This window comes from Mus pahari, chromosome 3 (assembly GCF_900095145.1).
Source record: "Mus pahari chromosome 3, PAHARI_EIJ_v1.1, whole genome shotgun sequence".
In the NCBI taxonomy this organism is placed as follows: Eukaryota; Metazoa; Chordata; class Mammalia; order Rodentia; family Muridae; genus Mus; species Mus pahari.
In genome coordinates, this window is record NC_034592.1 from 48,774,753 (window position 1) to 48,796,614 (window position 21,862).

The following is a 21,862-nucleotide window of genomic DNA, read 5'->3' on the forward strand; positions in this document are numbered from 1 at the left end:
AGCTGAGTTGAACCAGCCAGCCAGAGTTCAGAAAGAACTAGATATGGTAAGCTTAGTCACCAGAAAGCCTCTGAGATGACAATTACATCAGGTGAATAAAAGCATCATTTGAATTCTTTAAATTTAGCAACATGACCATTATGGCTGTGTGTTTCCTTTAAATACATCCCTAAGACTTGCATTTGGACACTATTGTCAAGCATATTCTACATTTTAAATTCTGTGCAATCTTAGCAATAGAGGATGTAATTCATCAAATACTGGGGATAGGGGAAATTGTCTTATAAAAATAACAATGATGACTGGCGTAGTTTTCCATCCCAGTCTATACACTTGTTTCCTAGGTTAGGGTCTCCTTAAGGCCTCTAACCAGAGCATCACATGCTTCTCATTTTCCCAAGGCTATTACATAGTGTTGCTCACTCTGAGACTCTATACCTTAGTAGGAAGGACTGTAATATAAAAGAATGCTAGTACTTACGACCTCAAGGACAAAGAAGTATAAACTTGAAACAGGAAATAAGCATATTATTCATCGGTGCAAGAATTTCAACATTGTTGTATTTGCAACCTTTACAGCCTAAGATCTACCACACATATAGCCATATGTACAACTTTTATCAAATCCCCTGTGTACCAAGAGATAATCCCTATAGCTCATTGCTTCTTACTTCAATGTCCTCTCTTCCCAGTTTACATGACTTCTGGGTACCATACATCTCTTCTCGAATAATCATTCTCTCCCAATTCATCTCTTTCCTATTCACTGGCTCTTGCAAACCCACAATGGGGAGCAAATTCTGCATGAATGCCTCTACTAACAGGTTCTTGCCTCTTTTTTAGATGGAAGTTAAAAGAACTTTCATTTAAGCAAAATATCACATTGTTTTCATTTAAAACTAGATGTTGTAGCATTCTAAATTTATACAGGCGAACATATTCATGCATTCATATATGAGTAAACATTTTTTTTTATAACATGAAATTCCCTGGCCCTGTCCATGACAGAAAACTTAGTAGATTAAAAGTGCCCTTCTCTTGCTTGTCAGTAAAAAAGGATGGAGCTAAGAACCAGAAAAGGCCAGTGGGACTCCCTTAAACTCCAGGGAAGCAAAGCAAAGCATATGATAATGACAGAAAGAAGTGTCTATCTCGTTTATTGAGTTAGAAGAAAACACAGCTTGGATTTGTAGGTACAAGATGGGCGGGGAATAATAATAAATGATGTAATTAAGAAGTATTGGCTGTCTATGTCATTAATCTATAACCCCAGAGAAGTGCAGCAGTTGACTGATAAATTACTCTCTTGAATACTTACACATCTAATAGTAGAGGATATTTCTTGGATTTATCAAAATGAGGAGGCAAGATCATTTGATACCAAAATCCTAAACAAGCAGAAAGATTAATTAGTGAGATAAAAATAGTTATTAGTGAGATTCCATTTCCTATTTCTCAGTAGTTTCTCTGAACTCGCCAATTTGCTAAGTTAGGTAGAAAACGAGAAAGCTCAGCTTAGGATCACATTTTAAGGATACAAAAGCCAGCTTTGTTGTTCATAAATGCTAGTTACTAAGGTGGGAAAACAATTAAACCATTTCTAATACATTGATGGCTTCTAAACTACAAGTGCATTTTAGGATTCCTAATGTTTTGTTTTTATGCTTCTGTTCTTTGGCACCCAGTCTTCTTATCTAGCTTGTTTATGTTCTAAATTTTCCTCCCAAATGTTTTCCTCTTCTCGAATTTCCTTGAAGCTGTTTAGAATTTGCAGTCGGCCATAAGTCTCTTTTAAAATCTGGATATAATGGCGATTTTCTAATTCCTATTGCCACCCCAGACCGCAAAGCAGAGTCCTCGTCTCAGCTCAGTTTTGTACAGAATGAAATCGAATCCTGGAAAGTAAACTGCTTTCACATTCTGTGGGCTCTGCCTTGGGTCTGTTTAAATTCTTATGCTTGATTTAACATCAGTTTAATAATAATTAAAAAAATTATCTCAAGATAATGAGACAGTCTTCTTTGATCTCAGAATAAATAAGTCTAATAATTCTAAATGAGAATTCCACATACTCAGGAAGATATACACTATAGGCTCAGAAAAACCAAACCAACCAACCAAACAAACAAACAAAACCCCTGCTCTCTGGAGGAGTCTCTCATGTGTAATCTCCCTTCTGCTTCTTGACTGATTTTTCATAATGATTTTGGTTAAAGAGAAAAAGAAAGATCCAGTAGTTAAATATTTATATAGATGGACTTATCTTCAATTTGTGTTTCCCAATTGTTTCGTGCTTTTTATTCAATGTGTAGGTAAGAAAAAATATTCTTATTATAATTTTAATCGACTATCAAACTACTAGCCAGATTGACTAATATTTTTAATGCGTGCACCTGTCACGATTTAATAACTTGTTTGGCCAGCACTAGTTGATTAGAAGGGGTTTTAATTTTATCTTTTTATAAATGTGCAGTTTTTCTGTGAGGACGGGGTCTTTCAGGCCTCAAGCTCTCACTTCCTCAGGCCATGTCCCAACCCCCTTTCCTGTAGTGATGTAGTGATGTAGTGAGAATGACTAGAGCCTAATGAATGCTTCCCTCGCCTTATGTTGGTCCCCTCCTACTTTCTATGAATATTTCCTTTTAACTGTGTGCCCTCCTGGCCCTAAAACCTAAGGACTCCCACTGTGTGCCCGCTGAAATAGAATGGCGTCTCCATATGCACTGCAGAACTTAGCACCAGACTGTCAAAATGAGCTCTTTACATTCAAGATGTCTCAGGGACAGGGAGCAGTGGCACCCCTGCTGGGTCAGAAGGGGTTTGTTAGCAAGGACCCTGGTGACACACACACACACATTCCCTTTGAGCAGGGTGCTAAGTTATTCTGCCCAAGTGCGCCTGTCCTACCCTTTCCAATGACAGGAGTTGAATTCTTTATTCATTTCCTTTTCAAAAGCATTTTATTTTTATTAGTTTAGGTTATGTGTGTATGTATCTCTCTGTGTGGGTTTGTGCACGTAAGAGCAGATGCCCTGGGAATCCGAAAGAGGGTGCAGGAATTCTTGAAGGTGGAGTTACAGGGCTTGTGAACCACCCACCGGGCATGGGCACTGGGGAAGGAACTTGGCCCTGCAGGAGCTCTATCAGCTCCCAATGGTTGAGCCATCTCTTCAGCTCCATATTTCCCAGGATGCCCCAAAGCTCCATTTTTTCCCATGTTAAAACCCAAGCTTATCAATCATGAGGTATATCTTCCTTTCCCATTAGTCATTATTCCCGAGTGGAAAAAGAAACTGAAGAGAAACAAGCAATTCTAACTCAGATAAACCTATTGTCCTTAATGGTGCCTGAGCATGCCCCACCTGAGCTCACTAGGAAATAACATCCCCNCCCCCCCCCCCAAAGAAAAGCCTGAAGTTTAAACATTTTAGAAAAAAACCTCAAAATTTTAACATAATCGTCTTAGGTATTATCTAACTCTATAGTTCAAAGATAAAATCTATCAGGTGTGATTTAGCTTAGCCATTATGTTTTTACCATTAATGCTCATTGGTAGAACAGAGTTACTAGCTTGATGGACTGACCTATCTATAGTACATTTCCCCCCAAACAGTCTTTAAGACACATACACACACACACACAAAGCAAAGCAAACATAGTAGTTGTAATAGAGTGTTTTGTGGAAAAAAAAATAACCTTTTAAATTAGATTCATACAACACGAAGCACATATTCTCAGACCAAACTGTCACATTATTTGTATTTTATTCTTGTTCCCACCAAAAACACTATTCCAAAAGACTACATGTAACTTACTTGTTTCATTCAAAACAATGAAGTCCAATTTTTTTGAAGGCATCTGGATATCCTGCAGCATTCTATCCAAGGCAGAATTGTCTTCCAGGACTCGTAGCTCTAAACAGATACAGGAAACAGCCGTAACTCATAACAGTACAAAGAGGCTAGGTCGCACGCGACAACAGTGAGCAGGCGTGCACTGCGGCAGCTGGGCCGTGCACACTTCCGGTAGGAAGGAAGGCTTATATCTAACTCCTGGGTAAGACACTAATGCCAAGGGAAAACCCCATGTCGACCCTATTCACGTGAGTGCTTTCCTACAAGCCGGTGGAGGGGGATGTATGACCGAATACCTTTATGATCCGTGCTACGATGGAGAGTGTAGAGGGGCAGACCGGGGCCTGTGAACAGAACCAGCGAAAGGCAGGTTTTAGATGAGAGCAGCACGCGCGTGTGTGAGCTTTCAAACACACCAGCACTTACTACTGTCTGACATAACACAAAGCAGCTACTGCAGGAGGTAAGAAGCTTAGCTTTCTCCTCCTCACCCCCACTTTTTTTTTTTTTCCTTTCAAATAACTGCAATTAAGTGAAGGATGCGTTCCTACAAAGACATGGGGGCTCAGGTAATCGGGGCCTCTGCTCTGCTGGACATCCCGAACAGGGTACCATCTCTGTGCCCAATTTCCTCCTCAGCGAGCCAAAATTACAGTTTCGACTTCCCCATTCTTTGTGACTACAAGTTGACCATTCTACCTCTGAAAGCCCCGTGCTCCTTGGAGGGTGAGTGGGCAGAGCTCTGGAACCAGCTTCACCTGGAGGAGGCGAGTCTGCTCACGGGCCCCCACTCAGGAGAGTCTGGGAGCCAGGAGACACATCTGCAGTGCCTAACTTGGATAAGCAGTTTCTTTCTGGCATGGAAATGTGTTTTTCTCACCAGCCCATATCTTCACTATTTATCCCAACTGTGGTAGCTGTGGAGTGGAAGGTAATGTATAGCAAAGCTATCTTGTGATCCATTTAATTTTGATGCATTTAAATGATATAGTTAATTTCTGGGTTTGCTTGAAAAAGCACAGTGAAGGCACTGCTAGACCTGGGTTTGAATCCTGACCGACTTGCTGGAAAGGTTAGGTCAGTGTGTCTACGTGCCAATATCTTTTCATAGAAAGTGAGGGTAATATGTTCTTTGGAGAGTTTTACTAAGGTTTAAATAAGATCACAAATATTACGCTTTTAGCACAGCTCCTAGTATAAAGCACCTACCCAAGAAATGATGGCAACCTTTAGCCATACTAAAGAAAACTAAAAAACTGCATCAGAGGGAGCAAAATACAACAGGGAGACAACAGGATAAGTAGTTTGAAGGCCCCTTTGCCAGTGACTATGCTTTTATTTTAAGAAGCAGCCTGGTACAGCATGAGAAAAGAGGACTCAGAGAAGCCCCTTAGAGTACTTTGATCTTACTGTATGACTGGAACATGCCTCTGTGCCTTCCCTTGCCTAGGCTTCTAGACTTGGAATAAAAATGCATAAAGTAATTATTTAAAACCCAGAACATGTGGGTGTCTAAGAATGAACTCAGGGGCAAGAAAGTCATGTGTCCACATTACACAGTGCGAGTGCAGAAAAGGGCACAGGTGTCTTTGAGGGCTCCTATGTTGCCTGAGGAAGAAGGGCCAAGCAGAGAAGAAAAATAGATTCCTGGAGGAAGCCCTTGGGGTCTCCGTCAGTGCTGTAGGGACAGGCGCTTTCACAGTTCCACAGGACAGACATTAGCTCTTCCTCGCACCGATGCACACTTACCCCAGCATCCCAGCTGATAGTACTTTGCCTCTTTACTAAATGACGCCGCGTAATACTGACATCTTTCTGGATTCAGGTCACAACTAAGGCACTTCACATTTGTGTGGTCAGTAAGTTGAATTCTGTAAAGCCAAACGGTGGGGATTAATCACTTCATCAAAACGTATGCGATAGGAAGAAACTGACTAATGTCATGCTCAGAGAACTCAGACCACCATAGCAACCCTCCAGGGACTTTCTCTTCACCATAAAATGCATGTATTACTTTATGATAACCTTAGTCTTCCATAATTAGGGAATGTCAGGAAACACCTCATAAAGTCATTATTTTGGTGACATATGAATGATAAGTGAAGTCATCTAAGTGCTTATAACAATTCCAGTGTAACATTAATTAGGACAAGACAAACATGCAGACAGACAGACAGACAGACAGACAGACAGGGGCAAGGAATAATCTGTCACTGAAAACCCCTGATGTCAACATCCCAGCATCACTCTTACTTATAAAGATTTCTTCCTCCTGGCATTTCTTTATGTTGGTTACTAATGTAGTATCTGAGAAGAAAACAAATACAATATACATATATGTATTAAATATGTTTTACAAAAATGTTAACTATATCCCCTGATCTCCAAGCCCGGGCACACAGGCACACACGGCTGTACTGCATGAGTGGGTGCCCCCTGTCCACACTTGCTGCTTTGCCCTTTCATCCCACCCAGAAGCTATCTCCTCCACCATCTCTACCCAGGACTCTTTCTTTAAACAGTCTGAAATGGAAGAATCCATGGAGTTTTTCCTGAATTGGAATGGTAAGTAAAACATGCAAAACAGGGCTTTTGCAAGAAAAATATGCCTGGACAGCTAGCTTGAAATTGAGTGCCCCCCACCCCCCACTCCAATCCTGATTTCTGTCTTCTCTGTTTTATTACATAAGCTGCATAGCTGTAGGGGCTGTATATTCCAGAACGTGGCAGAGCTCCTTCTGTAAAGTCTTCAGAAACTACTCTGGGCAATGGTAAAATTCCTCTGTGATGAGGCCAATGAGAGAAGAGCCCAAGATCCTAATGGAAAGTTAAATGCCTTTTGCTGACAGCTCATGTATGCAGTTAGTGGGCACTTAAAGCAGTGCTTTCCATATTCCAAAGAGCAAGGCCGAGCCACCAGCAGACAAAATTGCCTTTCTCAGTCTTTCCTGGAGCCCATGTCAGTCTGAAGTTAACAGAAGGCAGAGTGCCCCTGCAGTGAGCGGCCCAGGACGCTCATGAGAGATTGCAGCCCCTCCAGTGCAAAGCAGGTAAAACCAAGAGGTAGAACCGCGTGGTGGCATGGTGTCAAATCTGCTGAGCGTATGTGAAAATCATTAAGGCTTCCGTATGTTAAAAAGAAAAGAAGGATTGAACATATTCCAAGTCAGCGACTCTTTGTGGGAGATTTTCCTGCGCTTCTGTGAGAGGGTGTGAGTATAGCGCACGGGTTTAGAGCCTACTTACTGGTTATTAGAGTATACTCACAGATAATCGCTGGTCAGAGCTTCGATACTAATGACTTCCCAGGCTCCTTTTGTAATAAATGTACAGTCCTGGATGGGGTTTTAAATATGAGATGTATTAGATTCCCTGAGCAAAGCTAAGCAGAGGATTTAATCATTTATATCAGGAAGTCAAATAAATTTGAGGCTCCTTTTGGGGTCATCAATGTCCCATTCTGCTTCATCCCATAGACCACTGAAGAATTTGAATTAGTCTATTTATGCACACTGCTCAATGTCATGAACTGATTTCTATTTCAGTTAGGGAAGGAGGTCAGCTTGGGGTCTGCTGCATAAGCATACTCACTTTCTTATCTTTCGGGAAGTGGCAGATGTGTTTGTAGCCATCTCTGTCGCTGATGATCTTATAGAAGCTGCTTCCATCGGAGGTGAAATGGGGTTCTGCAGGCCTAAACTAGACAATGACAGAGCAAAGAAATGTCACCGTGCCAGTCTCGCCTCAGGATTAACCCCTCTCTAATCCCTGCATCCTTTGCATGTCACGTGATGAAACAAAGGACCTCGAAATGAACATCTTCCCAAGTAGAAGACAGGGAGCAGAGAACAAACTCACGAGCTACTCTGGGTAGGTCAAATGGGAGAAGGCACACAAAGGTGCCCACAGCAGATATTGAACACACAGAAATGTTTCCATTGTTCTGGAACGTATCTTGCAAGGATAATGGAGACTCCCAACCATATGGGCAGGCAACCTAAACACTCTCTGTTGGAAGGAACTTCCTTGATATTGCAAGTGCACTTTCTAGAAGGCATCTAATTATCTGTTTCAGGTTGGAAGTGGAAATTTTTGTTCCCATTTTTTTTTTTTTTTTTCACAATTCGGTTTGAAAGTCAGGCTTAGTCTTTAACCATTCCTGGACTAGATGCCACCAGGAATCTCTGCCATAGATTTCCTGTGGAAGCACTCATACAGTTAGTTTTCTCCTAAGCCTTTTCATTTTGCTAAAGACGATCAACACCTTACAAAAATGATTACATGGGAATAGAGAGAAAAAAAAATTTTTTTTTTTAAAGTTCAATAGAGGATAGTTCTCAGAAAATTGTGTTTAAATAGAAGAGGTGACTTTTCCCAGCCTGAAAGGACACTTGCGTTTTATTTTCTATTTCCTGGTTACGTTGCTAGCAGGTAGAGGATGGTCTTTTAAAATTGTTGGTTCACTTTGCCCTGAGTGTTTCCTCTCTCATCCATTCCCGTCTGGGGTAAGAAGGGAAATGCTTGCCTCTTCTATTTAGTGATTCAAAGTGAATTCATTTATGAAGCAAGCTGAGGCGTGCAGTACACTTTGTGTTCTCATTACAGAGTTCTTAAGCACATTCCCCTCTCTAGACCCATGTTCACAGCCTTATCTTTTTAATACATTTCCCTGTTTCCCCTGGATGGAGTTGTGCCTAGTAGAAATGTGTGAAAAGTGGCATCTGTCTGGTTAAATACAGAGAGGAAAAAACATATTTTTTTCAGAGAGTCGTGAGGAAGTGTAGCATGTCTCTTGCCATGGAGGAAACCACTTTTCTTGTTGGCAAACCTCTCTCCTCTGCCCAATCAGTGCCTGGAAAAAAAGGACATGGGAATGTTGTGGTAGCTCCCAGCCCAGCAGAGAGGGGTCTTCTTCCTGGACTGAAACCTCACCTCTCTCACCCAGGAGAAGGGAAGTGGTTACAGTCTTTGCTTCACTTCGATACCCTTTTTTAAAAAGCTACGTGCCGTTCAGTTTTCATCTTCCCGGTAAGGTGTCATAGTGGCTGGAGTCCCTCCCCTGACCCCGTGCTTTCTTCCACAGTCTCAGACTTGAGTCTGGGGCGCTGTGCACGTACGTGTGTCAGGTGGTGGTGGTGAGCAGAGCAGTGGGTCTCTGAGGGTCACCTTGCTTTCCCAGATAAAGGGCATCCTCAGAGTGCCTACCAACATGCGCTTTCCTCCAGAAAGGCATGCAACGGACATTATTGGATTGGTACTGTTCCTGATGGCTGCCATCCAGGCTGGACTGAAACCCTCTTTCCGCCTCCCAAGCAGAGAACTCAAACAACAGGTCAAACAAGTATGTTCTGCGCCTTGGCAGCCTTTCAGCTCACTGGAAGTTCCTGTTGCCTGGAGAAGGCGCTTTGCTCGTCAGTTCTGTTCATGACTTTGGTGTCTGAGTTGTCTCTTCACCTTCTTAGGTATACAGTGTACAGTAGGAAGCACAGTTAACACTTGAGACATGGCCCGACTCACGTTCCCATCAGTGACAACACAGTGTCTTAGTATAGGACAGCCACACGTTAACCGGCTCTGAGTAGCAGACATGATGTCTATGAAATCTATAACTCAGGACACTTACTCTTCCGACCCAGCCCGTGGTACTCATTTCAATGTGCTGCTGCTCCTGGGGAGAAAAGACAATGGCAGTGCTTCAAAGAGAAGATGCTCAAGTCCTTTTATGCTTTTTCTTTCTTTTAAAGACAAATGTCTCCTGTATCTCAAGCTGACAATATGACTGAAGCCTTCAACTTCTGATCCTGTGTCGGGATCCTAAGCGCTAGGGTGACATGGGTCCACCCCCACACGCAGGCTTACGTAGTGTTGGGAACTGATCCAAGGCCTTCAGGCATGCTAAACCTGTAATCCACCAAATGAGCTACTTCCCTAGCCCCACACAAGACGCCACACACGAACTTACACGCACGACAAAAGAAAATAATCTCTCATCCTTTAGGTCTGTTTATGTTAGTTTTTCTCATGAGATTGCATTTGTTCACTTATCTCTGTCTCTTGGGGCTGGCCTGAACTCCAACTGGCCTTTTAGAGCTTATGTGCACAGAACTCGGTGCTGTCCTTCAGTTTCCTGTAGCCCAGCTGCCTGTTCTCAGACCTTTTCTTAGCCACTCAGTCTAGATTCCCTCTCTTCTCACTCCCTTCACATGGAAATCTCCCTTAGCCCCTTGCTTCAGCCTTCTGTCCTTTCCTACAGACACTCCCACCATTCACCTCTTCGGGATGTTCCTAGTGGGCTGCTGCCATAGTCTCCTAATTGAATGTTCAGTTATCACTTTCTCCTCTGGTCCACTATCCTCCCTGCTCAGCCCCTAGCTGATCATATTTGGCAACAGACAACTTGATTCCTGTTAAACTCTTCACTTTAGAATCCTGACTTGGCTTTCCATCCATTACAAGATAAATCTAAACACCTCTGCATGGCCCCTGAGCCCAAATCTAAATCACTGGCCTCATTCCCCATCCAGTGCCTCTCTTCCAGCTTAGGTGGTAAGCACATTCGGCCCCTCTGTGCTCTAAGCTGTTCACTATGTCCTCACACAATCCCTCAGCTTACAGGGAACTTTCTTATCTGTTCACATAGGACGTCTTATCCTAGCTGCCTCTCTGTCTGTCTTCCTGCAAGCCATTTCCTTGTCTTGTTCATCTGGCTCCAACAGAGTATCTGTTATTACCCTCTGTATCTATCTTAAGTCCTCCTATGGCACGATATCCTGATATTGTGATGAGTCAGGCAGCAGAAAGCAAAGAGCTTTGAGTTTCGCCATATGAGTTCAGGTGTGTCCTATGACAGAGGCACTTTTGACCCTCACTGAGTCTCAGGCTTCACTGTCTCTGTCATGTTGTAAATGTTCAAGGCATAGAAGCGTTAAGGAATATCTTTACAACTGCACTCCCTACCAGAACAAAAACAGTTTTTGGGGAGATGCAGGCTGTTTAGTTAATTTTAAAAAACAAAAAAACAAAACAAACAAACAAAAAAACCAAAAATCAAAAAAAAAAAAAAATGATCCCATAGCTTAGCAACGAGGTGGGGACATTTTAAGTAATGTGATGTTTCTTGCATAAACAAACGGGTGTGTCAAGATATGGAACATCACTCGAATTCTCTGCCCTCTGCCCATTTAGGATGCTGGCAGATAGCTGTGTGTAATACAGGGTTCATGACCAGAAAGAATGAGGGGGCACAGAGTGGTCATGACATATATCTGTTCCACTTCGGCTCCAGCGTCTCCTGTGGCTGCTGGCTCTCAGGGCAGTTTTGCTGAAATCCTCAGCCTCAGAGAACTTCAAGGTACCCTGTCTGGGAACCTCAGCACTTATGGATCAACACTCAGTTCCCCTCAGCTTGCTGCCCTCTCAGGCTGATGGATCTGTGTTTAGATTCTCAGTCAGGTTTCTGCTTAGAAATTGTTACATTCTACTAATAGATTTGTACCTTCCTGGTATTTGTTACCCACGCACTTAGCTAGCTATTTTCCATCCTTTAAATTTTACCTGTTAAAGTAGCCTTCATTTTGCTAGCAACCTCATCTTGGTTTTGAACTTGAACACCAACTTCCATCCTCAGGGTTTCTAGCCACTCCTTTTTCCCTCCTCCCAAATGATCACATGCACACCTACCACACCACGACTAGTGTGAAAAAGAGAAATGGACGCTCTCTCGGATATCGAGTATCTGACAGCAAGGCTAACCTCCTGCTGCAGAGCTGGGTATGGACTTGGGGACAAGAGAAACTAAAACACTTGCTGATTCCAACCTCCACTCACTCGGATGACAAAGACCCCTCATGTCACATGCTGTTGGAACAGCAGGGCATCCCAGGGAAATCTTACCGACGGACAGTTCCATATTTGGTTGGTCTTATCATAGTCACAGATAGCCATCACAGAATAGTTCTGAATCCTCCTGAGCCACTGAGATGATATTCTTTCTTCTGTAGCCCACACCACATCACATAAATAGTGATCCCTGGAAATAAGAGGGGAGGGTTTTTAGAAATAGTGTGGTCAGGGAGATGGCACAGTGGATAACGTGCTTGCCTTGCAAGGATAAAGATTAAAATTCTGACCCCCCACAGTCCAAGTAAAAACCAGGCAGCTATGGTGGCCACCTGTACTCCCAGCACTTAGGTGAGAGGCAGAGACAGGGAATTCCTAGGTCAACCTTGTAGTTAGATTAGCCAGAATGGGCAAGCTTGGGGTTTAGTCAGAAACCCTGCTCAATAAATAAGAGTAAAGAATAATCCATAAATTTGCCCCATGCCAACTTCAGGTCTCTACAAGCATGAGCACACATTTCCACACACACATGCTAGTACACACACACACACACACACACACACACACACACACACAAGAAATATGAGGGTTTTCAGACCTTGTTGCAAAGGAATATGTTACTTGATTAAAAAAAGAATCTAGTCTGCCGTGATTTGAATATATACGGCCCCCGTAGACCCAGAGGGAGTGGCACTCTTAGGTGTGTTGGTGGAAGTGTGTCATGGGTCAGTGTGGTGGTGGGCTTTGAGGTCTCCTGTGCTCAGGCTATGCCAATAGTGGCACACAGACTCCTCCTGTCGCCTTCTGGTCAGGATGTAGAACTCTCAGTTCCATGTGTACCTGTGTGCTGCCATGCTTGCCAGCATGGTGACCACGCACTAAACCTCTGTCTGAACTGTAAGCCAGCCCCGATGTAACCTTTTTCTTGATAAGAGTTGCTGTGGTCAGGGTGTCTCTTCACAGCAATAGAACCCTAAGACAGACTAATGAGAAGTAGAATTTTACATTACTAGGAGAACCATTTAATCACAGAACACTTTCTCTCCTCTTTAGCTTAAAACAAAACTTAATTTCTGAAAGAAGTTGAAGTGTATCTAACACAAAAAGCAGCGAGCACATCTTAAAGTGACTTATGAACCCATATGTTTAGGACATTGAAGTCCCTATCTTGACCCCCTGGTACCAGGCAGTCAAGGGTGAAACTTTCCCAACTCTTCTCTGCTGCCTGAGAGTAATTCAGTGAGGTCAGGACACTTGGAAAGATGATATAATTTTCTAGTAGTTTAACGTACTCCCTGCCCCTAGTCAGAGTGTTTCCTGCAAGGCTGCTGCTGCTAAATCAGTGTCCCTAGCATCCAGGAGCTAATCAGAGTGCAGTGTCTGAGTGTGTTTCTCCACATCCTGGGAAGGAGCCAGGGCCCCTGACCTAGCCCAGCTCTTCTGCCCTCACCCAAAACAGGGGAGTCAAGCGAGCAGGAGGAGAGTAACCCCCTACCCAGGACGAGGAATAGATCCTTGCAAATAACTGGGAAGAATCAAAAATAAGACAGAAAAATGAAGTTTTTCAAAAATTAATATTCTACACCAAAGATTAAGAAACATTTAGTTGAGGATCCTGACAGTAATTTTTTTTTAGTTTTTGTGCTCTACATGTCTGTCACACTGCCCCAGTAGGGAAGCAGCTAGAGACAATGCTGACATTAATAAGAGCAGCCGTGTTCTAATATAAAGATTCAATTGCAAAGTCATGGATTTCTTTCTTTTCCTTGTCCCTTTCGTAATGTAAACTCATGTATAGCTGTGAATGATACGAAGATGAATGCCAGCCAGGATGGATTTGAATCGTGGATTCTTTTCTGTTAGCCCTGGTTCTACTCTACTCACTCTTGCCCATTTAGATCCAGTAAACAAACACCACCACCACAGTAACAAACTCTTTGGAGATCAAAGCAGGCAGATTGTTGGAAGTTCAAAGCCAGCCAAGGCCAAAAAAAAAAAAAAGACCATTCTCCAAAACCCGAAAGGAAACCCTATGGAGAATCTGATGAGACTTATGAACCCATTTGTTAGGGAAAGAAAGTTTCCTTACTTAGAGACACATGTCGGGACCCAGAAACACTCTTCCTCATTTTAAAAGTGTTCTGGTTGCAGAGAGGCAGGTGAGAGCAAGAGAACCCTTCCATGCCCCATGCCACCTTTATCTATGAAATCTGTGTTATATCTTAGAGCATGGCTGTTCATGCTATAAAACCACTTCTGCCATTTGAAAACACTTGAGTAATGGAATGTGGGCAAGCAGCCAGGACACTCACGTGCATTGGTCGCCTTATGTGACCTGGCCACGTTCCCTGTCCATTTCTAGATAAAGGTTAATGAACCTGGGTCTGCTAGTCACTGTCAGTGGCTCCGGGTGTACTCCAGACTCCGAGAGGTCTCTCACCAAGGCAGCAGATACTCTGTTTTAAACCGTTTTTATCAACACACTTTCCTCTAATCACAGCCCTGAGCAAACATTATGCCAAGATGATACTTCCGAGTCATGAAAAAGACATAAAGGGATGGATGGCTTACCTCAACTCTTGACTCAAAGGTTTAAGTCCCCACTGTAAATCAAAAGAACATGCCACCAGCGGGATTTCCAACTACCTTTTGTAGGATAACACACTGACTGAGGAGGGGGCCAATTACTTAACAAACTTCCTCTCTTGTCATGAGCAGAAAATGCTAAAGCATTCCCCCACCTGCAGCCAAGCCTCTTTCTGAGCCTGGGTCTCTTGTGCTAGGTTGGGCAGAGAAACCCAACAAAGGCTTCCAAATTTTGGAAGTGCATCAGTCACCAGGAGAATCTGGTTGGTTTTCATGATAAAGCAGTGACTTTCTGGACTTATAACAGTTTATACCCATGTGAATGTGACTGTGCAAGAAACTGGCTACTTCCCATAAGACTCATAATCACTCTGGGAGGCAAGTACCAGTGTGGTTCCTGTGTAGCAGATGAGGAAACACAAGGGTAGAGATGTTAAGTGACTTTCCCAGGATCAACCAATCAGAAACCTCTGGAGCCAGGATTCAAATCAAGGAGATGGCTTCAGATTCTCCTGTCTGTATTTGTGCCTCCTGTAAATATTTTCCTATCTCACTGGAAAGTCCTGCTACTTCATTCCACTCTTACGGTTCCCAGAGTGTACAACTCCTTTCTCAATGAAATCTATTTATTCCTTGAGAGTTATGTATAAGCTAAATTTTATGAAGTTGGCTGGTTGCACTCCTAGGACATCCTGCTGTGGCAAATCTTGCAAAGTGACTTCTTGTCCTGGCAAAGAGGAAGCATTTCATACAAGGCTTTTAGGTGACATTGCTGCCTCTAATTTGTGTAAATGTTTCAACTGTACATTAATGATGTTTATGCTTCGCTAACTAGAAGGAATAATGGAGGGGAAAATGCTACCCAGAGCCACTGCAGCCTGGGACTAATTAATTCAGTGAGTCACCAGAGGAAGCAGGCGTACTTCCAGTGCCGGCCGTGGGCTCCATGCCACCCATTGCTCTGATAGGGATGCCAATCCTCCTGGGTCCACTGACAGATTGCTGAGAAGAGGGATGAGTGGGGAGGGATGCAGGAGGGTTGAGGGAAATAGCATTGTATAGCACACAAGCTTAATCTGTCTGCTCTCTTATGGGTATCACCTGCAAGCTGGCTGGGCGGATGGAACTCCAGTCCAGTTTACCTCTTGCCCGGCAATCTCAGGCTTTGATGAGTCTAGTGTATAGACCAAGGGTCATCTGGTGTTCAGAGATAAAGGGAGTCTTTATCTACTGTGTCCCTTAAGGTACCGGGAAAACAAGGACCGGGTAAATCATCAGTTGGGTGTGATGGGCCCTCAGGCTGTTCACCGGATATTGAGTGGGTGTGTGGGTGTGGGGGGGGATCACCTCACTAGACACACTCTCTCCAGCCCTGTGGTTTTACCCTGAAGAATTTGCAGATAGCTAGTCAGAGGGAGAAAAGAGGACTTGGTACACAGGATGATTTTGAAAGCTATCCTTGGAGCTGGCTTTGGGGATTCATTCCTGTGCCATACACATACAGGAACACATGGAAAGCCCAACTTTCTTATCCATACATCCATTTATCTACCAACCCATCCATTTGGTCACCCAGCTTCTTATCTCTTCAACTATTCTACAGTAACAGACACTATGTCTCGGTCACCCTTCTGGGCACCAGCTACTATTATAAAATAGACCCCTCTCTAACAGATCTTGTCTTACATCAGTTGGCCCTGGAAACACAACTCTAAAGAAAAGTTAGAAATTTCACAACATCTCTGTTGTGTACTATTTCCTCTCAAACAGTTTGAGCTCTCGGATTCCCATTTGGAGTCAGTGCATACCAGCAGCTCAAGCAACCTAATCAGCCTCAAACCCCAATCTTTGAGGGTGGCAGAGAGGCTCATGCTCTTCGTGTTCTAATCCCTATCAGCGGCGCAGAGCAGACTCAGCCACTAACAGGACCCCACTTGCTGGAAGCCTTGGGAAGAGTAGACAAACAAAATGAGTGAGGAGACCCGGGCAGAGCCAGGAAGAGCGGTGCTGAACTTGCTTGGTTGTCTACTCAAGGATCTAGTGAGTCACTAGGGGACCCACAAGGCAGTGAGACAGTAAGTATGCCTTGTCAAGACTGCCTTGGTCCTGGGGGGGACGGGTCTTTTACTAAAAGCATGTAAGTGTGGTCTCATCAAGTGAATGACTACTTTCCCCAGGTGGACCTCGGGTCTCACTGTAGAAAAGCTACAATCTCACCAGTACCAACAGAGATCGCAGCTGTATCTTAGATTCTCCCCGGAATGCTTCCCTGTGACATTTCCTAAGACAGACATCTCGTTGGTAATATGTTCGACATCCAATAGCGCCAGCCAATAAGGCAGCCCTCACCAAACCTTTAGCTTAAGGAAGTATGAAAGGACAAAGAGGTAAGGTGACTAATTCGAAAAGTCCTTAAAGACTTGGCTAACTCTTCTGAGCTCAGCACTTTCCCACCGTGCTTTGAGCAGTGCTTTCTTGGCAGGGAAGACACATTTTCATCATCTGTGAGGTGACCATGGAAACAATACCCTAGGGTGTTGTGCAGAATGAGTGAGAAACCAAGGGCAGATCACTAACTAGCCCGGGCCACAGGAAAAGTGTTCAACAGTAAATGTAACTAGTCAATCATTTTGTTCTAGGAAGTGCCAAGTGTCAAGCAGTCCTGTAGCTCCTCCCAACTCTTCTAGCCTCGCTCCCCCCTGTCCTAAGCTTATGTAGCTGGGGTGGGGGGAGGGGACTCTGAGATTTGAAGAACTGAGCTTCCTTCCCTTTCCCCAGCTTCTAGGCGGAGAGATCTCTTAGTTCTCAGCTCTTGTCCTATTGGCCCGTAACTTCTCTCTTGGTCCACTTGCCCTCTCTCCTCTCTTTCTTCTCTTCCTCACTCGCTCTCCCCTTTTCTCTCCTCTTTCATGGCCATGTCAGTCCGCTGGCCATGTTCAAACTGTTTCTCTCTGTTCTGGGCCCCTCCTAATGCCCCTGGGCTGTTTCACCTTCCTCAAGTTAATATAATCCTTTTCCTCATCAATGTCCTCATTTTCATTCAGTAAGCAAAGGTGTCTGTCCTCCTTATTCCTAATTCCCATGTTAACGTGCTGTGTGATTTAAGCAAATTGTTTTCTGCTCTGTGATTCCCCAGATCACGAGCAGTGAAGTTCTGACAGTTCTGGGGACCTCCCTAGGTCCCCTATACTTTTTTTCAGGAACCTCAAAGAAGGAGTGGGGACAAGATTGAGGCTTGCCCCACACAGGAAGCAATCTTCCATCTCTTCTTCCAGAAGAGTGTCACAGGATTATTGCATCGAAATAAAGACTTTCAGGTCGTTTCAAAAAGTTTGGTAACCACTTTTGAAGTCTACAGTAGTTCTAGTTGGGACTGTTTTCTGGGCTGGGCCTCCACAGACAGGTGTTGGCTACAGGTTGAGAAGTCCCAGAGCGTACATCCAGGCTGTCCCTGGGCAGCCTTTCCCATGTCCCTTGGAGTCCACCTCAGTGCTTCCCCTCCCATTCTCTGCTCCAGGCCACCCATTAGTGCACGTTCTGCAGGAAGCTTTCTTTGATTCCCTCCGGCCATAGAAAACCCATCACCCCTGCCAACTTGGAATGTGGCCAACCTGATGCAGTCACTTCATTCTCCTCGCTGTCTATATGAAAGTTTGGTATCTCTTCCCTGATTAGAAGTGCTAGAGGGGGTCCAGTGCCACCCTCTTTTTGCACACCTTGAATTTGTAAATTGTGGTTTTTAAATCAGTGTTGACTTAAGAGGTTTTGGGGGTTGAAACAACAGGCTTTAGAACCTTTGGGTATAGTTTTATATCTTGTGGGGGGAGGGGGGAGAATCTCATGGACAAACTGATGGGTTTCAATTTCTTACAGATAAGATTCCTTGCCTGAATAAACGTATTAGTACAATAATTCCTAACCAAGATAGTGGATTATCAGTGTAGTACACAATTTGCACCAAGCTTGATGGTGTCCACTGAAAAGAACAGTATGCGTTACTGTTGCTCTCATGCCGTCTCTGGCTCCCCGGGGGCACCAGCTGTAGTCACAGAGAAAGATTCTCATAATTCCCCTTCCTCCAAAGAGCCTGACTGAAGAGGCCCTCCCAAGGTTAAGGTCTTTTCCTTAAGCTTTGGGCCTCATTCTCTTATCTGTGCAGAAGACATGTCATAATAGCTGTTGTGAAGAGAGCTGCTTAAGATAACGTATGTAGTGAGAGGGTTCATGTGTTAAAGCCTGTGTCTGGCACTCAGTGGGTGCTCAGCCCATGGTAGTGGCTACTTAAAACAAACCAGCATAAATAATAGAGTAAAACGAAGAGCTACATAGAAAATTATACATGCTCTGGTTTTTATAGGAAAAATTACCCTGGTCTTATGGAGCTTGCAAAGCAGGATTTTAACCATCTGAGATGATGTAAGCAAGTGACATCTCGAGAGTTAACCAACTATTGGGGGGGGGGGTGTTCCCAAATGTGACCCACAGTTTCGCTGAATGGCTCTGAATCTGTGAAGAAGAATTATAGCTCATCCAAAATGAGAGTATTCAGTCCTTTTTAAAAATCATTTGTATACCACTGTTGAGGTCCTAAAGCAAGTCCCAGATTTGGGAATTGTTTCCCAAGAGGCACCCAGGAGCTTCACAATAAAAATGTGTCAGCTACGGACTAAGGTCATAGCAGGGCCCACCAACTGTGGTAGATACATTATGCTGTAGACAGCATATTGTCATGCCTAGAGAAGTCTGCATGGTTCTCAACCTGCACTACTGTTGTTCTCCCTCACTGGGTTCTCCCTGTGGTGCCTCTGAGATTCTAGAACATTCCTTCTATAGAACTCTGGATTTCCTCTACCTATAGTAGCCCCACAGAGAGGTTCTACTCTAGCCTTGTTTGTTCTCACTGGAACTCCCTGCCTAGCTACCTTCACCTTTGTCCTGTGGTTTTAGTCACATTTATTGCCACCTGGCATTTTAGACTGGTACTTGTTTGTTCATCTGGTTATTGTCCATTTCCTCCAGTGATGCCTGACTGCCCTGTTCACTGTGCATGCCCATCACAAGAACCACACCAATGGGAAGTCCCCAGACAAAAGAAAGAATCAACGATACAAGATGATGCTATGATCGATGTTGCCACCTGTGTCTGAAATGTTCTACCCAGGTAGCAGAAAGTGATCTACACCCAAGCATTCAGGTGGAGCATCTTACCCTGTTGCCACAGATGCAGGAGCAGGGATTTGGATGGAAGCCGCACTAGTGTCTGAGCTGAGAGCGTCTATATTTACAATAAAGAACTTTACAGTTGGATTCACAGCTCCTGCCTGGGGGGGGGGGGGGGAAAAACCACAGAATTGATAATGGTTTAAAAAAAACAGCCTCATCATTACATACATTTAAGCTGCATTAAACTATCTGAATTATGGCTAAAGAATTGTAACAATAGGACACCATCAAACAATTTAATCAAAATAAAAAAATCCTTTATATGTTCAGGTAAAAAAAAAAATTCATATGTACCTGTGTGTGTTTATAAAACATGAAGGTCCAAACACTCATATTTAAATCATGCAGTTTGCTTGCTCAGAATCTGTGTGCTTTGTGCTGGGGGTGGGGGTGGGGGGACAAATGTCTTTTTTTTTTTAAAAAAAAAAAACAACTCTATCATTTGCCAATATATTCTGATTCTACAGGACAAACATTTTGGTGGCTTCATTTGTATAGCACCAAAGGCTTGGTCCACCAGGAAAATAAGCCTGAGGCCAGAGCCAATTTTGCTGATGTAGTAGGTGTCACCTTTATGGCAAGTTCAGGCTAACTATGTTGGGGCTCAACAGTCAATATTACGACAGAAGTCTCTGAGCCCTTTAAAAATGTACACATGCATCTTCTATTGACAGATTAGTTAGAAATAATATGATTTTTAGAGATTGTTTTATGGAGATTTTTTCCCCCTCAGTTTCACTCATCAAAAAATAACATTCTCTGAAAACACATCTCCATATTTAATTTAGGATCCTTTTTCCTTTTAACTTCCTCTCCCTTCCTAAAATGGCAGATCTTCATAAGGCAAATTAAGTGAGTTGGTAAAAATAAAAACTCCTTTTTTTTCCAAATCATTTACGGCAGAAATACGTTGTTAGCTTTTCCTGTAGATGACTACGACGAAGACGACGACGCTGTGGCCGTTTTTTGTTATGGTGCTGAAGAATTCCTGGCTCCCTTCTAAAGCCCTCTCCTGGCTTATACTGCTTGACAAAGATCCTTGATTTTAATACACACAGTGTGGATAGCAGGGAACAATCTTGAAACCCAGGATGCGGCACGACTGTCTCAAATGTAGGACGTGCAAAACTCACGTCAGTGCCAAACCTGTAACAGAGCCACTGAAACTCGTCACGCACCGTATCCTGTTAATTAGTAATACAATCTGATATATAACCAGGCTTTTCAACTTCAAATTCGGGCTCATTCCAACTTCTACAAATGAGATGAGCTCCTGATTCAATTACAGCCTCCCTTAGCCTTCATTCAAGCATTTTCTACCCCGCCCCTACCTCTTTCAAAATCATTTTCACCATCTTTTTCTGCTTGTCATTTCTTAGAGTTTTTGGAGAAATTACAAAACCTTAAATCACACTCTTTCCTGGGATAATAAAAATACTTTAAAATTTCCCAGATGCTGTTGACTGCAGCAAGAGAAATCACAGAAAGCTGTTGAAGAGAGACTGACAATATTTTCATTAGCAGGAAGGGATTAAATGCAACCATTCCCCCACCCCCCCCCCCCATCAAATCGCAGAACCACGATCTAAGCGAGAGCACAGACCTTTGGGTATGGAATCCACACTGTCTTGGGGTACTGCAGTGACTCATCGGAATAGAAGGAGTATTCAATGAGTGGCACTCCTGTGTCATTAAACTGGGCATAAGCTAGAAAAGTGTTGTTTGGAGACCACCACAGTGCAGAGTAGGCACCGAAGATTTCCTCTGAAAAATAAAAAAAGACATAAATTGTTCTATTACAAGAAAGCTGATAAATTGGCTTTGGCATTCAAAATATTGTTCTCATTAGCTTTGGTAATTATAGTAGAGTTCAACTAATGAACCGTTTCACATTTGCCGGGGTTCCAAAATCAAAGTAATACAAATGAATAAAAATAAAATCTTCAAAGATATATCTAGATTGTAAAAATAAGTCACCCATTGGACCATTTTAGAATATTTCAGTATGCAATATTGGATATAAGCTCTATATTTTTTCTTTATCTTATAATCCTCTAAATTTATGCCTCAAAACATACTAAAAGTAAATTTCACACAGGAGGCTCGTTTTCCTTTCTAATTTTCAAACAGTCAACATGCCAGCGTATTCTCCCTGCCTGGGCTGAGTTTTCACTGAGTCCATGGGGTACTGGTGGGTGGTGCCTAGCTCTAGACTATCAAACCAATATGGTGCCCAAAGTTTAGTATTCTGGCACAAATAAGGTGTCGGAAGGATGCATTTCGAATGGAGAGAATTCCACAGACCCCTACAGAGAAACATTTCTTTTGCCCAGCCTAGAAACTGAAAGTTCCCTGCCTCA

General features: G+C 43.3%; 1 protein-coding gene across 1 annotated transcript in view; it reads right to left on the bottom strand.

Moving 5' to 3' along the window:
- The window catches only part of Dpp4 (dipeptidyl peptidase 4), an 82,369-nt gene that overhangs the window by 22,931 nt on the left and 37,576 nt on the right, over positions 1-21,862 (bottom strand). The window contains exons 9-19 of the mRNA XM_021192699.2: positions 21,106-21,266; positions 19,488-19,600; positions 11,748-11,883; positions 9,478-9,522; positions 7,446-7,553; positions 7,122-7,189; positions 6,108-6,161; positions 5,604-5,725; positions 4,151-4,198; positions 3,816-3,914; positions 1,319-1,388 (exon numbers count right to left, since the gene is read on the bottom strand). Of these exons, the coding sequence (XP_021048358.1) occupies positions 1,319-1,388; positions 3,816-3,914; positions 4,151-4,198; positions 5,604-5,725; positions 6,108-6,161; positions 7,122-7,189; positions 7,446-7,553; positions 9,478-9,522; positions 11,748-11,883; positions 19,488-19,600; positions 21,106-21,266 (1,024 nt within the window). The remainder of the gene's footprint in view (positions 1-1,318; positions 1,389-3,815; positions 3,915-4,150; positions 4,199-5,603; positions 5,726-6,107; positions 6,162-7,121; positions 7,190-7,445; positions 7,554-9,477; positions 9,523-11,747; positions 11,884-19,487; positions 19,601-21,105; positions 21,267-21,862) is intronic.